At 37.4% G+C, this 18,690-nt stretch overlaps 1 protein-coding gene across 3 annotated transcripts in view; it reads right to left on the bottom strand.

Moving 5' to 3' along the window:
* The window catches only part of sli (slit guidance ligand), a 273,161-nt gene extending 254,833 nt beyond the window's left edge, over nt 1–18,328 (bottom strand). For all 3 annotated transcript variants that reach the window (XM_089251401.1, XM_089251403.1, XM_089251402.1), the window contains exon 1: nt 17,376–18,328. In XM_089251401.1, coding sequence (XP_089107527.1) covers nt 17,376–17,647 — 272 coding nt within the window. In that variant the 5' untranslated portion in view covers nt 17,648–18,328. The remainder of the gene's footprint in view (nt 1–17,375) is intronic.
* Nucleotides 18,329–18,690: the final 362 nt, after the last annotated feature.

The following is an 18,690-nucleotide window of genomic DNA, read 5'->3' as shown; positions in this document are numbered from 1 at the left end:
TAGATTTCACTTTATCAATCACACATAAAACTGTGCCAAAGTAGATTTTCTAGGCACCCATAATGTAACGGACATTTCCGATGTTTATCCAAATTAACGAGTTCTTCGTGCAGGCGAGACCTATCATGACTTTGCATAGAAATTAACAATTGTTTCAAACTTACAGAGGCTTTCTCTTATGACTTTGCTTACTGATTAAAACTTTGTTCCAAACTCACAGATGGCCTATTATGACCTTGCATAGCGATTAACAATTGCTTAAAACTTGAAGGGGGAGGCTTCTTATGAACATTTACAGCAATCAACAATCGTTTTAAACTTAAGGGGAGGGGAGCTTTATGACCTTGCACACAGTTAAAAACTGTTTTAAAGTTACGGGAGGCCTCTTACGATCTTTTATAGCAATTAAAAATTGTTTTAAACTCTTACGACCTTCCGTAGCAATTAATACTTCGGCCCGGTGATCTATGATACCGTTGAAGTAGCCGTGGGGTTCACTCTATACCCAAAAAATCTCTCTATAGGTCTCGTCAATATAGAGTATGTGTGCCAACTTATTTAGGATCACAAAACTATCATGGGAAAAGTCTCTATTTAGGGTTCCTTAACGACCCTGTGCATTTGAAAATTTTACAACACCATACGCAAGCACTAAAAAGTTTGCAAGGGTTATAATGATCGATACTTAAGAGAAACAGCAAGATATTTTCGATTAATGCTCTTATCATTTTGGGCAGGACTTTGGTAGGTCCGAAGGGTCACAAAATATTAGTGGGCTGTGAATGAATTTGCAGTTAAAAAAAGGAAGATTGGCGATTTCTAAAGTCGCCAATTCGGTGGCGATTCCGTTATATGGAATACCCTTGTCAAAATTTCATTCCCGAAAAACACTGACTTCTCTATATTCCAGTTAATATTTAACTTCCTAATGAAAACATTATCCATTTATTCATACACTATCAACGAAATCATATTAATGGCAAGGTAAACATAACAAATGAAAATAATTATGCAAATTACCGCGTTATTTGGCATATTAGTTAGAACAAGAGATTAAAAAAATAGCATTTGCTGATTAAATCAGACAACTCCAATTATATCTTGGATGGTTAATTAATTTGAGCTAATTAATTGTCCCTTGAGAAAATGGGCGATTGTTTTGTTTCCCCATAATGCATTAGAAATATGAGAATTTAATAATCTTATTACGCGAGTGATTTCTTATGATAATTCGAATTTAATTTGATTGCGTTACATTCCGCTAGAAAGTTTGATTATGTGCACCATCTGGACAAAAAATTACAAGACGAGAGACAGATTTTATGGTTTTAACGCCCATTTCTCATTGCAGTCTAATTTTCTGGACTACTGAGTCTCAAATTCGCACATTGGGCTATAGTCCGCTTATAGTTCCTGTCTGACACTAAATTACTCTTTTGGTATGTCGTAGTTTTTCGCTCTCTATCTAGGTTACTCTTTTGGTCATTCTCATACTTGCAAACTGTTTTGTTCACTCGCATATTTGCAAACTCTATAGGCCACCTTTTTTTATCACTCAACTAATCTGGTTTCTTACTCTTTTGTACAATCTAGGTCGATCGGTCGCTCGTTTGGTTACTCGCTGACGTAGTCGCTCGCATTCTAGGCAGAGGTGAATGGTTTTTGTTTTACCACTTGTGAGATACACAAATTTTGCTACCTTTCCATTCTGCAAATTCACCACTCATTCCTCAAATTTTCTGTCTTCCTCAGAATTTGCCGCCCTAGGCTATCTAGCTATTTTCTAGCCATGTATTTGAAACTATAAGAAACATGTTTCTGCTCGCTGTGCAAATGAACAATGCGAGCCGATCTCCTCGTTGAAAAGTCTCACCACAGGGAGCAACAGGACTACAAACGATACAATAATTCAATCATAAGGGTGGATTCACATCTACCGACGATATGATAGATATGAATGCGTTCGTTGGTTTTATGTTAAAGAATGTTTGCCGTGTCTAACATGACACAGTGGTTGTCTGTAGATCTGAGAGAATCACTCTTACACTTAATTGATCATTACACTTCACTCAGTTAAAAAAATTGACGGCAGATATGCCAGCACATACATAACAAGCATTACACATAAACAGACTTCACACAACACATGCATGCACCGTATGGGCCAGGTCTTTTCCGACCACCTGCTAAAATCTATTTATTGAGACAGTGGTGGGCCATGATCTGGTGAGGAGTGGTGCAAAAAAATGAACGAAGGATTAGAGCAACGTGCTCTTGTTTCCAAGTTTAGTATATCTAACCCGAAGCCATACGTGACCCAGGATAGCTGTTCGACCCAACAAGCAATCTTGAACTAAAAATCAATGAATAATTTACCAATTAAAATATTCATAATGCTTTTTTCCCCTTTGACTGACAAGTTATAATTTTGCCCCTTCTACGATTAAGAAAAGGAGCTTGATATACGTAGTTGGCTTTCAGTTATTGTCATCATTGTTTGTATTTAAAATTACGCAGGGTGTTGCATTTACGGTGGCCAGCAGTGTATTTCTTAGCCAACCGAAAAAACTTTTTCCTACTCCAATGTGACGACCCAGGAAATTGAAAATTTCAACTGGCTCGCATTGTCTGGAAGGTTGAATACTCTCTGTGTTGAAAGATAACTGAAAGTATATGTTAGTTGCTCGCTATAATGAGTCAAAAAAATACACTGTTTCTCTACCGGTGGACCTCGGAAAGATTCGGAATGGGGGTGGGGGGGATAAACTTGGAAGAGAAATTAATTATATATTACAGTATCATAAAAAGGTGAATAAAGGCATACATTTCATTTGCACAAGGGTCCGTGGAGCAGAAAAAGTTACGAACCCCTATTGTTTGAAAACTGAAAACTTTTTGGATATGGCACGTATCATCCAAAATTTAGGTTTTGCCCATGTGATTGGTGTAGTATCTATGCAGCTTCATAGACATAGACCAGTAATTGACAAAGCCCAGGCACCAGGTCCCCATGATGACTAAAAAATAGGTATTGACGCTTAGTTTTTTTATGAATAGATAACAAATAAAATAATTGTGTGTGAATTCTGAAGAGAGCACAAAATTATCGGGAATTATGTCAGCGTATATACTGGCCTTTGAAAAGGTTCCCAAGTCCTGGAAGAGTCAAGGAATACACTACTTTGGACTGATTTTATCGAAAAAAAAGTGCTTGGCACCTAGGAAATTATGCTGGGGGCCTAAATCTTTTATGTATTTGTCAAGCAAGACAATGCACTGACAAATATTCGATGGCAATGCCAATTTGACTACGCTAGGGGTTCTTAACCTTTTGTGTTCCAGCCAGTCTTTTGTGACAGTAAAACGAAGGTTAAGGACCTCCTTTGCCAATAAAACGAAGGCCACTGACCCTTTTACAGAATAATTTTCAACACAATGAAAAAAACAATAGGTCAATTGCTTTCTGATCGAAGCTGACGGAGCCCTATGAAACTTGTGCAAGGACCCCTGGTCTACGACAGTAATAGGGTAATAGGCAAAGTTTTTTAGAAACGAGCCAAAAAAAATATAGAAAATATTTGGTGAGCCGGATGCATTCAGACATCGATTCATAATTGGAATTTCCATGCTTATTGGGAATGTTATCAGCTGGGTCGACTGTAAATGTATATATGGTCGACATTGTGCTGTAGACTGCCACGGTTTCATTGTAAATGAGAGGCAATGATTTATCCTCTTTGAAACTAAGAAAATATAAATAAGTATATTTTGATAACTTTCTGCATATGTATTATATGTGTGCTCCAGTTTTTGCATATGTACAAGTTTTTAAAATCAATTTCTACTTGAATTCTCATAACACATATATTCCAATGCAAGAAAAAGGAATACCCCTTAAATGAATTATTTTAAATTAAAAATTTTCATAGTACTATTATTTTGAAATCTGCGGCGGGCCGGATTTTAAACGGGCCATAGTTTGCCTATGGCGATGTCACCATTAGTAATCTATGACATTACCATCTCCAAGATAAACGGTCTTATTCATGTGCTTTTTCGGATCACATACAATATCCACATTACAATCCACTTCGTGCAAATTTTCAGCTACGGATACGCTCAAGAGCTATTAAAGACGAAAATTCAAATGTCAAGCACTTAAATAAAATCGAGCTTCAATTTGAGCAATTCGTGAACTATACTCGTAAGTCTCTGGGGGGAAATGTTCTAATTTTCTTGCAAAAAAAACTCGTATCTTATATAAATTTTTCTCTCTCAATAAATTTCAGAAATTAAAAATGGTTAAATTGCAACATCCACAAACAGCAACCAAACGTTACCAAGTTCATAGAGAAGTATCTATTTCACTCTCATATAATAAGAGGTTCTCGGACTCGCCCACGACTTCGGCAAACCAAAAAAAAAAAACCAGTCGCGGATAGTTCTAAAGCCAGTCAAAAGGTACATTCTATAAGAGGAAGCCCTTTTCTCCTATCCTTGCTTCTTAAAACCACCAATTTAGCGCCTCCGTAAGAAATAGTTTTCTTCCAAGAAAAAGAGAGGCTTTCGTGCAGACCCTTTTTTTTTTTCTCCTTATTTCCCACACCAAACCAACAGGTACGTACGTACGTATAAAAAGAATAGAAAATTAAGAGAGGAAGGAAATCAACAATCTCATGAAGGTTTCAATCCCAGGTTCGACCCCCCACTCTCACCACCACTATTTTAGGTTGAATGAATGGATCGTAGAAGACAAGATCTTTGGATTCGGCCCTGCTGTCAGCACAAGAAACCCGCCTCGATACCCAGGAACGTGGGCCGCAACAAAAAAGTTTATGACCGCCCGAGGTTTTTTTTTTTCTTCTCTACTGGCCTTGGTCTTTTAAGCAGTGTTACCCCATTCTACATTTTTTTTTATATATTTAAGAGTAACCACCTGTGAAGTTTTTAACAACCTTTCGTGAGTGACATTATTTTGCAACAAGCAAAAAATAAACGACACATACTCTCTCTTATAAAATGCTCCGGCAGTGAATCTTTTTTGAGGGTTGGGTCCGTTCTTGAGATTACTTTAAGAATGTATGTACGGTGTTTATTTACCACAACCTTTTGGTTTTTAACTGTGTGCTGTAATCAGATTTTTAACTGGATGGATAGGGACTTTCAAAAATGCTGCGGACCCCTGGGGGATTCGTGAGTGTAATATCTGTCCGTAGAGTAGAAATTGCTTAAAATCCATGGATATTAGGGGGACCACATAGAGACGAATGAGGTACCTCCGATGTAATAGACAGGAATAAAAATTTATTTTTAATTTGAAGTGATAATACAGCTTTCTCCACTCCCAGTGGGTGTCATGCCACCGCCCCTTTACCACCAATCCCCCCTTCGGTGTAGAGGCTGCTGAGAGGTAGACTAGTCCAATTATTGTTACTTTGTTTTATGAATTTGCGATTGAGAGCCCTTACCATACATTTGATCTTGGAACCCGACTCCAGCATCCACAAGCTGTTACTTTTTGAAATTTTCCAAAACAGCTTATTTAAAGGCAGCTGAGTCAAAGATTGAACTGATGACCTTAGCTAAAGATAGGGCAGTTGAGCTTAGCTAAAGATAGGGCAGTTAAGCTAAATATACAACCACCGAGCTAATAATAGGTCAGCAATTAACCCTTAAATGTGTAGCTTTGCATTATATGCAAAGGGTCCTTTGGACGTTCATTACTGCAGCCAATTTGAAGATAGAAAATTCAGAATCGCTTTTGCACATAAGGCGCGCCATTTTCTTTCCATTTTATATTTGCTAGTTAACGGCGCGAATAGTTTTGTCAGGACTTTGATATTTTGGTCAACTCTTTATTTGTTGCAGAGCACGTGTGGCTGTGATTTCACTAATTTGTTTAAATGTTTCGTTTTTGCATGTCTTTTTTCTTGAAGTTTGTAACCCGAATTTGTTTCTTACTATAGTTTGAATCGCAAAGAAGGTATGTAGTCACACAGGGCAATTAGGAAATGTGCTTAGGCCACATTATACTGGCGGCGCGTTGGTCATAGAGGCATAGCCTACTTCCAGTTAGAAAAACTATCCAAATAGCGTGTATAGACTTGAGAACTCATTCATATTGCGAGGGGTTTTATAGTTAATAAAATAAAAAGAAATAAAAATTTTATACAGTCCCTGCGTGTCCCGAAACCCACTTATAAATTTGGTGCCCGTCTCCCTTAATGCCAACAAAAAATTTCATGCTTTTATGTGCAATATTCACTGAGATATTCGAATTAAAAAAACGGAAGAAATTCGCGGGGGAAAAAACGTTAAATGCGGGTAAAACTGCTTTTCCGCGCATTCAGAGCTTTTTTTTTTCCCAACTTTTTTTCTGTTTTTCGAATATCTGAATATTGCACTTACAGACATGGGAATTTTTTTCTTGGCATCAAGACACGTTGCAACAAGTTGATGACTGGGTTTTGGGGCACGCGGGGAATGTTTAAAAAGTTGATTTTTTAAATAACTATACAACCCCCTTGCAGCATGGTTGATATAACTTTTTCTAATTGGAAGTATGTCTCCAGATCAACGGTTCGCCAGTAAAATGTCATACGATGATGACTAATACCCCGTGTTTGCTATATTTGCTATACACCCTGTATGTATACGCATCATCTAACTATGAAAAAAATTATCTACTCGGAAAAAAAAAAAAATCAAGCATTTAAGGGTTAAGCTAAAGACAGGGCAACTCTTGGCTGATCACAGAGAATAATTCAGAATTGGTGAAATAATTTTTCAATTTTGTGTATCAGCTCCTGAATTTATTTATTCATTAAATCAAAATATTTTGCTCATTAATTCTTGAAAATATATTTTCTTTTCAATAATTACTGAATTTTCATTAGTTCAAAAAATTATTTTCATCGATTCGAAAAGTTATTTTTATTGATTTAAAAAATTACTATTTCCATTGATTCAAAAAAAAAATGATTTCAGTAACTGTGTATGAGTTAAACTATTTTTTTTTATTTCGAAATTGTTTCATTCGTCGATTCCTAATTTTCATGAATTTAGAATGAATAAAATTACCTATTTCATTTTTCTTCAGTTCTGAAAAAAGTTCATTCATTCCAAATAAAAAATTATTCCATTAATTCCGGAAAAAGTTTAATTCATTAGTTTTAGGGGGAAATTTAGTTCATTAGTTTTGGGGAAAAAATTAGAAAATGAGTATTCAGTAAATTATTTTTGAAAAAAAACAATTAATTTTTGAAAAAAAATTACTTATTTCATTAATTCTGAAAAAATTATTTAGTTCATTAAAATTCTCAAATTATTCTTTGATCCAAATTTTTGTTAATTCAAGATTAATGAATTTTCCTGCGTAATTTTTTCAATTCCGAAAAATTATTTCGTTCACTTCATTCCGAAAAAAAATTTCAATTCTGAATTTTCATCATTTCTGGATCAATTTCATAAATTCTTAAATTATTTCATTCATTCTATGTATCAAATATGTGTATCGTGTAACAACACATAAGCCTATCCTATCCCTTTTTGATAGGGACCGATTTTGGTGCCAAAAAAAAAGTGTTTTGAGCCCGGGCCATTGAGCTCACGGACACATTACAACTTGACACAAATGTCAAGCTCGACATTAACAATCCGATAAGTATTAAGATGGTCCTCATAAAAGAAAAAAAAAAATGACCAAAAATAAGAAACAGGAAATCTTTATTGGAGTCAGTCTCCATCACACACAGCACCACTTTTGATATTGTCTCTTCTCAACGAATTGAAAACGATTGATGGTTTACGTCGAAGATAATAGAGATTTATGGTTCCTTGCACGAGACTCACGTACCCACCAAAATAAAATATAAAAAAATGTATTTTTATACGTATTTTTCTTTTAACAAATTCCTCCCACACATTACACGTATTTTTATTTCTCTATATCAAATGCAATTGCTATATAAGAAGAAGAAAAAAACGCACTACACGGACCGTGACCTCTCTACAGTGACCTCTTTCCTTGAACGTCATGTTGACCTATCATAGGCGAAATAATAATAAAATAGAGAACATTTTTATACGTAAGAAAACGAGTGACAGGATAGAATATTAATTCGATAGGAGAATAAAATTCACTTTTAATACTTTTTGTATGGTTCTCTACGGTCTAGGATGAAGGGAAACTTTTTCTTTTGATTGATTTATTTTGTGGTTATCGTAATTGGAATGGACAGCTGTGGGTTGTTCGTTCAGCTGGACTCGAGTGACCTGTTATGACTTATACACCTTGAACCTGGCACCTGCAGGATGGGGTTCATTCTAGGCTGCGGATTATTCTTCGATATATACATTTAGAGTCTATTGGTGTTTGAAAAATATCTCGTGTTTGAATCTCGCGTCGCTAGACCAAGCATCGTGAGAACCCGCTTTTGCACAAATATTTGTTGATTGGCTTAATTGAAAACTAATATTCATCTATTTCACTAAACTTTGAATTTCGAGGTTGTTGGGATTCGGTACTGTATCGACTACCGGCTTTTCGGTGTGTCGGTCTTTCGGAATTTTGGCTTGTCAGCAATTTGTTTTGTCGGGATTTTTTTGGTTTGGATTAGCATTTCGGCTTGTCGAAATTTCAGCTTGCCGGGATTTTAATCTGTCAGAATTTTTGGTAGTCGGGATTTCGGTGTGCACTATATTTAACAGCTTATTAGATTTTGGTCAATAAAAATTTCAATATTGCCAAGTCTTTATTAAACCAAACGCGAATAAATTAACGCTAAAGGGCGTTACACATTATTCTGACGTGACGGGGGCCACCACGTCAAAATAGTGTGTGTGTTGATTACACCATTCAACAAGGCAAGTGTGGCAATCCCCAGGGACCCAGTGTAATTTTTTTGGAAAAAAATTTTTAATAGTAATTTTTCTCTTAAATTTTCAAATTAAAAAAAAAAATTCATTTACTGAATAAACAAACTTGAACCTACACATTTCACCATATTCGACTCTAGGAGAGCCAATAAATACCTGGTTGCCTCAAATCAAAGTCGGGGGCTCCCTGAAGTGATAGGCAGAGCCACTTCTCCGGCAACCGCAAATCTATGGGGGTGGTGGGTGGGCTGTTCATGATCAACTCCCCCCAAGCGAAAGCGATAATTCGTGAAATTTTCGAATCTTCTGTATGATAATATTGCATTCAATAAACATAATTACCTGTATCAACGTTTTTGCGATTAAATAACAAATTCAAGAAAACTTCGACTAAAAAACGAGAAAAACCGGAGCATTTTTTCTCAAAAAAAAGTCAGGATTGAGAAAAAAACCCAGAAAAATAAGTGCAAAATGAGGGATGTATGGTCGCCCTATACACAATTCCAAAAATCCCCCCCCCCCCCCCAACAGCTAGCTCTAGATTCGACTTTGCTCTCAGGGAGTATTTGACAAGTTCGGCTACACCGGAGGCCCCCACATCAGTGGAAATAGGGACAACGAATATTCATTTCATTCGTGATTATAAAATATAGTGTGGCTACACTTCAATTGCGAAAATACTCAATGAAATTTAAATAATATAAGGGATGTTCGTACTATGTACAAAGGAAGTACCCACTACAAATACGACGCTGGACATCGCGTCTGGACTGGGCAGCCCTGGTCATCAGAGAAACATCGCTTAAAGAAGCCAAGGTTTGAAAAACCAAGAATCTTTTTTCGACCAACAATGTTTCGGTCTAGGAAAAACATATTTTAGGGAAACATTGCTCAACATGCATGTGTGGCTTTTAATATTGATACTTCGTGATTAAGAACTAGGGATGTAGCACAGGAAATAATAGGCATTTCCGGCCTCCTGGAAAACAAACATTTTTTGCGGGCCATTTCAGCTCATTTGCTGTTTAAACAAGTCTCTTGTTTGTACGTGGCTTTCAGAATAAACTTTATCTCAGGAAGTCGCTCTATAATCCATTTGCTTCTATTCCAAACTGATAACGTTAAGTAATAAACAGGTGATTGTGCGGTCTGGGGGCCCACAACTCGAGTTCCTGTATTGGAACCTTTTTTTTTTGTTAGATTCCGATATTAAAAGATCATGTAGTTTTTAAATCGATGGTGATTCGAGCCCTTGACCTTATCGGTGATTTATTCCACATTTTAAGTATGTAATTAATTATTATTCGTTCCCACGCGATTTATATGAGATTATAGGTCAAGTACACGCGGTTCTAAATCAGATGCTATCATAGTCCAGACTCGTTCTTTCGCCTATTCTCGCCATATTTCAAGGATCGAGTGGAAGCAACCGGTAGCATTCCCAGGGCTTTAAACCAGATTTTTCATTAAAAATCTTGGATGTGGGTGTTGATAAAAATCTTTCATAATTTGGAAACAGGGCCGTCTGAACGAGTTCGTGGGGTCCCAAAGCTCGAACACTCTCGGACTCTCCTTAGACACCAATTACAAAAAGAGGGACCGAAATCTGCATCCAAAAAAGGAATTGTACATAATTCACAAAATGCTGAAAAAAAGCAAAAACAGCGCATTTCTTTTTACCCAAATACCGTTTTCCCTCAGCAAAGTAGTTAACTCTAAAAATTTGTTTGGAGTTAATAATAATCTGCAAAATTACTTAAGTAACTCATCTCCATACCTGATAGTGCTGCAAGTGTGATTGTACTAAATAGATATTTCCTAACCAAAAAAAAAATAATAATCAAAACACAAATTTTGGATTTTCATCAAAGGGGCCTTATAATTCCGTCCGTCCCTTTCCAGTTACTATCTACACATTTTAGTTGCTTTTATTTATTTGTTATATTATATATAATTAGTTTTGTGTGTGTATATATAATTAGGTATATTTATATTGATTAATATATATTTATATTGCCACACAAAAATATAGAACCCTTGCTGTATATATTGTTTATAATTTTAGATTTTAATTGGGTTGCTGTATTTTTGAAATATATGACATCCATATTTGTTATGGGCATCTTTTTCTCAGCCACCTCGTTAGGCATTTTGCCTGTTGTGGCGTTGTATTTGTATTTGCTACCTATCAAATAAAAACTGAACTATCTGTTATAATTCTTTCTTTCGTTATAATTCTAAAATAAAATGGTTGTGGGTTTTAAACCAATGAATAGCAAAAAGATAATCAATATGTGGTATATATATTGAAACAATGATTTTTTTTTTATTTTTTACACTGCAGATCGGTGTAAATATCATGCACCAAAATACCGGTTGATGTGTTTCTATGTTTGCCGCTGAATCACTCATTTGGTAATTACCAATAAAACATAGTAACCAGTATTTTAGCGTGTAAAATTTACACCGATATGAGGAATTTAAAAATATAAAATATTATAGTTTAATACCACATGTTGTTCCTTTTCAATATATAAATCGGTTTAAAACCAACAATCATTTTTTTAAGAGTTATAACAGATAGTTTTGATTTTATTCAATAGGTGACATTAGAGGTCTCAACTTAAAACGGTTTCTCGAATCCATAACAGCAAATTATAAAGATATCAAATATAATAGGTTAGGAATTTCCTCCAATTTTTTTTTTCACCTTTTCGCAAATTATTTCTCCCATTTCTATCTGTTTACGAAAACTATTCACAAATTTCCGCGGTCTGCAAGGAATAAAAGGTTGAACACTAAAACTAAACCGTACAAATACCAAGCTTTTAGTGTCGGTAAGTAATTTTATTCATTGCCTTACAATCCGACACTATAATCCCCTAAAAAAATGGCCCGGCTTTTATCAGGATTTGTCCCTGTTTTCAGTCGCATGATCTGGGCCAAGTCCGGTCTTATAGAAGAACCATAGCCGATTTACGGAGTTGAGTGAGGTGAATTCTCGTTGAAGTAGGGAGTGGGGTCATCAACATTTTTAAGTCGTGAGTGCCGTACATGGCCGTCATCGGGAGAGTGACGACTCCAAAATGACATCAAAGTGAGCATTACGATGCTCACGAGCAGCAAGGCTTGATAAATTGAAAAAATGTTAGGCGTTAGCCAAATTTCTTAGGAGCCAGTCAAGTTTTTTTTTTCAATCAAGAAAAACAGTCCTAAATAATGTATATTGTGACTTTTCTGGGACATAATAATTCCTCCCGCGTTGAAAGACGCAATGAAATCCGAAAGTTTTGTGTCATACTTATATTCTAATTTATCAATCACACATAGAATATTTTATGTGCCAAAGCCGATTTTCTAGTCGCCATGGTAAGCTGGCGCCTGGAATTTGTCAATCCATTACACAGTGATGTCTGTTCTAAAGACTCGCGTGAAAAGAAGCATGGGAAAAATACCTGATGGTTATCAATGACCAGACAGAGACCTACAACGAATACGGACCATGAATTAGCCCCAGAAATAGTCAAAGGTGCCGGAAACGATATCGAGCTAAAGATTCACACATGGCAAGCGTTCATCCATTTTTACAATAGGAGTTTCTTCTTGCACCTACTGTAAAAGCTACACAGACAGAATACTTTCTGTTATCCAGGGCCATCTTGGACCCTTTGGCAAAATGATGTTCTGGATCCTCTACCTGTCTGAAAGCACCTACCAATTTACGTAGCTACTCCAAAAGCCAAGGAACAAAATCTCATCATCTTTAGTAGATACTATAGCTGGTGTTGGTTCTGTCCTGCGGCGTGTTCTCATCAGGTAAGCCTCCTATTGGGGAAATGACCAACCGCAATTCAACGGAGGATTTACAACCCATGTCACAATATGGCCGCTTAATCTCAAAACGAGGAGGTTGGAGCAAAAAACTGCCATTCATCGTGGGTGTAGCCCCATAGTCATCTTCTCCGGGACCGTGGGAATTTCTGCAGCAGTTTTAAAAGACACACAGAATAGAGAGTTTTTTGTTATTTCTCAAAAGAGAAGAATAAAGACATATATAAAAGAAGCGGACAAAACGTTTTCGTAGTGATGTGTTGTTGTGGTGGCAATAATGCCGATGCTGCCTGTTATCTCTGTTTCACATCACGCAGGGAACCGCATAAAAGATCTATTATGTCGTCGCGGTAATAAGTGTTTATTGTTGTGCGGGACACGGCACCGAACGCAATACAATGCAGCTTGTTTTGTTTTGATAATAGAAAATGCCGTAACGATAATTAAACGAGCTTGGGGTTGAGTTTCATTGACTCATTCCTGCGACATCACGCTGTAGACATAATATATTTCATTCAGTTCAGCACCAAGGAAGTTATATTGTTTTAAGATTATTTTTCATCCGGGGCCGCCTAGACCAGAAGCGGAACCTGGAGAGGAAAAAATTGTAAGGCGTTACCTTTTCGCGGGATAAATAATTTTTGGTCATTTCCTTATATCATTGGTTCTCAACCGGTGTTTCGTGGGACCCTTAAAGATCCGTGCGCACTTCCCAGGGACTCCGAGGCCGCTCAAAGAAAATTAAACAAATCAATAAATTTGATAAATTAAAAAGGAAAGAGACCTACGGGGTTCCGCTATAAAAATAATTACGCATTAAGAAGGGCTCCCCGCGAGTCAAAATAAGGTTGAGAATCATCGCCTTATACCAATGGGTCTCAGAATTTTGACAAAAACGAATGATTTGCCCTGAAAAATCTACCCAAACACGTTACCGCAGAAATTATTTACCCGTGATTCCTCTCGAGGTCATTTTCCTTTATAGGCCGATAATTATCGTATTTATACGTGTGGGTCCCTTACTTTTCTAATCATTTATCCTCGGGCCACTTGCCTTAGTGCTCCTTTGCCCCCAGGGCAGGGCCGTCTTTAGAGAACCGTGAGCCCCCGGGCCAGGTGATTGTTCTGAGGTCTTACCTGGAAAATTCTCGAAAATTTCAACCAGTTCTCATTCTATTAAGGCCCGGGTAGCGTTAAGACGGCACTGCCCCAGGGGCGGTTCGAGCTTACCTGCCGCCCGAGTGCAGGGCCTCATGTGCTTCCCCAAAAGACGACCCTGGCGAAAGGCTTACAGAGCTCCAGCCTAGGGGACCTTGAAATAAACCCGATTTTTTTAGAACAAAGCCGTACACCACTATTTACCGAGCAAAATGTTTGTGACCATACGTACGCTTTTAAAGATTTTTTCTGCTTTTTGATTTAAAATTATTTTACCGTTTTTGATGCCAGATATAACTTCATATATGCCAGATAACTTTATTCTCAAAACAGCATTTATGCATTGATGCTGATGATTTTTAATAAGAAATTTATTTCAAAAGCGTTTCTGGTGATCCAGGGACAGGACCAGTGAGAAGCCGAATTCTCCCTTTGCCTTCATTTCACCGTTCTGAAAAAAATACGAGGTAAGGGCATCAAAATGCACACTTGCTCTTTGTGATAGATACTATAGAATATGGTAGCTTCTTGGGCGCCGTTTAAAAGGGGTGCTAAATCCAATCCCGACCTTTGGAGGAGCCGAAAATAAGTCCCGCACGGGCAGAGATTTTGTCTGGAGCCACCCAGATAGATTATATTCTGGTTTCTAGTATTACAGTCCCAGGCTCTGTCTCAAGTTTTCTCAACATTTTCGTAGTCCGGGTATGGCTCAAAAGCGTGTTGTCATGTGAATTGTTAGTGTTAGAAACCTTTTTAAGCCTTTCGAGTCTAACTGAAGTCTACGCTACCGCCCCTTATAGCCTGCCACTCAGGTGCACTGCACTCCTTGCATCCTTGTAAGGAGTAGTAGGCCTATCTTATGCACTCCAATCGGCTTAAGGAGTCTCCTACCTTTTAACATGAAAAAAACTTAACGTAGAAATATTATTAAAAATATCATTTTCCATTGATTTATTTCACATTTTTACCACATATACTTGAGTGTGCATCTTATCCTATGCCAGTACAAAATTTTACTATCTCTAATACTTAATTTTTTACAAATTTTTCAAAAAAATCATTAAAAACAACTTGAGCACGTGAAAAAAATTGCATGAAATCAATACTGTAATTGAATAAAAACTGGTTCAAAATATTTAAAAAAAATCAGTCCATACAATAATGAAAAAATTGAGATTTTGTCGACTCAATCTTATTCAAAATTAAATTTAAAAAAAAAATTCAATTCAATTTAATCAATTTTTATTCCATTTCATTGTTGTAATGTTGATTTATAATGCACTAAAGCGGTTTTAATGAGATTTTTTTTGAAAATTTGTAAAATAATTAAGAATTAAAGCTATCTAAAATTTTGTACTGGCATCGGATAACACACAATCAAATATATGTGATAAAAATTTGAATTAAATCAATGGGTAAATAATATTTTAAATAGTACTGTAAAGTTTTCACCATGTTGAAAGGTAAGAGAACCCCCTTAATTGAAATGAAGCCATGAGTCCCGAAAGGTGTGCTGCGGGAATTTTTCCTTAATCTCGTGGTCTTCCCTTGCCTGATCTCGCAGCATATGCGGCGCCCACAAAACCACAACGTTATTATACGTTCAAAATAATAAGGAACGAAACACTCTTTGACCGGTACAGCACACCATTTACAGCACTGATTCATAAAACCAATAATTCATGAAAAATCAATAATCTGCTTTACTAAATACAGTGCAACCGGTCCTCCACAAAAATAAGAATTTAGGGGGTATCTCATCCGCGTCATTGAACCTTAGGGCAATCGTGTGTTGAGGGCAGGGCCGGAATTACGGGGGGGGGGCAACTGCCCTGGGCGGAAAAATTTTGGGGGCAGGAACAAAGAACACCGTTATGAAATTATCTAATTTTAAAGTTGTGGGGGCTACAAAATAATTTTTGCCCCAATCCTCAAAAATCCTAGTTACGGCCCTGCCTCAGGGTTCCAACACGCTGTAAATACCGTCCTGCAAATTGACATATTCTCAATTATTGTATAGTAAATTAGATCTTCCCCTCGTATGACCTCCGGGACATGCCCATATAGGTCCAAGACCGTAATTCTTAACTCCCGCCCCCAACAAGGTCAAATTAGATGAAAAGCATGCTACCGCACAAAGGTGCAAAATGTATTAGGAGCCGTAAAACACTGATAAAAATACATTTATTGCATATTTTATTACGATTTTAAATACCAATTTATTTCTTAAAATTTTATCAATTGATAGAGATGTCAAATGAAAAATTCTTAAGCAAAACAAAAAAAAGAAAAGACGGGTAGCACTTTAATCAGAATTTCGGATGTGTGTGAACCCTCGAGCTCTTTCAGCAGGACCAGGGCAGTCTTAAAAGCACCATGGGCTTCCAACCAAAGTTATGTTCTAAGGCATTAACTCGCTGAAACTCAGTGCCGTCTTAACGCACGGCCCGGGAGCATCGAGAAGAAGGGCCTCACAAAAATCATATTATGGGAAATTTTCGGGAATAAGCATGTCAATTTGTCCGGTAAGGCCTCGGAAAAATCACTTGGCACGAAGGCCCATGACACTCTTACGGCGGCTCTGCTGAAAGTGCCGGACTAGAAATTCACATGTTTACCCATGAAAATCATAGTACCGAATTTCATTATCATGAGGCCTCTCTGGGCGGTGCTCGGGGTAGGCTTTTGTGTTAAAAGACGGTCATGAAGGATTCGTTTCCTTCTAATGTATAGAGCAAAAAATGAGGCCCCTCAACTTGTTGCTTGTGCGAACCATGCATACAGATCTTGTATAGATCCACAAAATCGTATTCCCACTCGTCCGCAAAATTCCTAACCCCGCAAAAAAATTCCCTGCTGACCTATTTATTGAGACGGTCCAATGGTATGATACAAATGGTTGCCTAAAATTCACGCAATATCAATTTCATTTGAAATTCATTTGAAAATCTAACAGATAATCTAATAGATTCTATATAATTGTTGATTCATTTGGACTCCCACAATGGTGTAGACGCATGCACTCGCAGACCCTCGAGTGCATGGGGGGGGGGGGGGGGGCTCGTGGTAATGATATTCGGTGCATACCAAGATTATCTATAATAAGCATGTGAATTCGTATACAGGCATATTGTCATAAAGATGTTCCCCCCCCCAGGGCCGTCTTAAGAGCGTCACGGGGCCCCCGGGCTAGGTGATTTTTCTGAGGCGTACCTGGAAAATGCTCGAAAATTTCAACCAGATCTAATTTTTGTGAGGCTACCGGGCCATGCCCGGATGGGTCTGTGTTAAGGCACTACTGGAGCCCCAGAATATCATTTTTTCCCCGAAGCCCATGGTATTCATAAGATGGCCCTGTTAGGAAAGCCTACCGATCAATCAACATTTTATGAATACCAGAAAATCACCGATCCCGCTAAAAGTCCAGAAGGACTAGGAGTCACATAACAGCCCATAATCTTAAGTACACCAATTGCAATCTTATCAAAGAGGACAAAAAAAAAACTTACATTCTTTTGGCTTCCGGAGGCAAGGGCCTCGGCACAGTCTTGAGTTGCCTGTTGGCACATTCCACTGTAAGTCCCTTACATTCACAAACACTCGGGCAGCTGGACAAGCGATACGAACTCACATCGCCGCCTCCGTAGCATGCCCCGAACGAAAACAAAACCATCACCGGTAAAATCATCCTCAGGGTGACAGAACACATCGAAGACGACATCGTCACCACCGTCGACATAGATGACGATGACCGAACGACATCAGTGCTCATCATCTTCATAACAATTCGTCCACGCAGAAAAAAAAAATACACCACAAAATCACCGGACAACAACAACAACAACAAAAAGCTGATCTTTCTCTCTGAGCTGATCGAATTCAGCTGATCAGGAAGAGCATCTCTAAATCTTGTTGCACGCACAGGCAGGAAAGACACCAAAATCAACAGGTATTACAGGTGTGGTTCCTCCGATACCACTTATCTCCTGACCACCGTACCGGAAATCCTCCGGTATTCATCGAAACTTGCCATGTACAGGGTACACAAAATTGCTTTTGTAATACTGAATAAATATCCTTGGAAAACGTCAATATCTTCCGATTAATTTGCATACAGTCCACGACAAAAATACCACATGCTAAAGTTTCATGTGCAGAGTTTTGAAGGAATCACAGACTGTTCCATCTCGCATGTACGATCATGTTAAATCTTCTACGATAAGAGGAATTACATGCTCGACTTAGTATCTATCAATTGATGGTTATGAATATATATCCCTTTGGTCATGCATATGATCGAAGATTTAATCCAAAGGAGCAAAAAAATCTGCGTCTCCGCACTGTTTAGGAGGAGAGGAAAAGAGAGAAAATGAATGAATTTTTCTAGACGACGAACGACCCCTGACAGCTGGTTTACCAGCCAACAACCGGACCGGGGCTTTGCTTTCTACTGAGTGGTGGTGGTTTGATGCCTCCGGGTTACATTGTTCAATAAAACCCGGCTTGGCGGCAGCGATGTTTCTAATAGGCGCCAATCTGAGTATCGCGCCAAACTGTGGATTATTTGAGATTTTCTATCGGTTTCGAAAATCGGTTTCGGAAATATTTGTGGAAAAATTGATAAAATTTTTTTCAGGACGTCTTAAGGGTGCGGCTACACAGTGATGTTCAATATTTTAGGAAATAGTTCTAAAATCATTTTTTTTCCCCATGAATAATGCTGAAAATATTTTTTTTTTTCCTGAAATCAAAAATTATTTCGTGAAATTTTTTTTTCAAAAATTCATTTTTTATTTCTCCCATAAATTATTTAATTTTTTCCAT

This window comes from Pholcus phalangioides, unplaced genomic scaffold (assembly GCF_987345545.1).
Source record: "Pholcus phalangioides strain wild (caught in Gottingen) unplaced genomic scaffold, Ppha-v1.0 ptg000024l_1, whole genome shotgun sequence".
Classification (NCBI taxonomy): domain Eukaryota; kingdom Metazoa; phylum Arthropoda; class Arachnida; order Araneae; family Pholcidae; genus Pholcus; species Pholcus phalangioides.
Note: the sequence above shows the minus strand (reverse complement) of the source record. Positions and strands in the feature narration are given on the sequence as shown.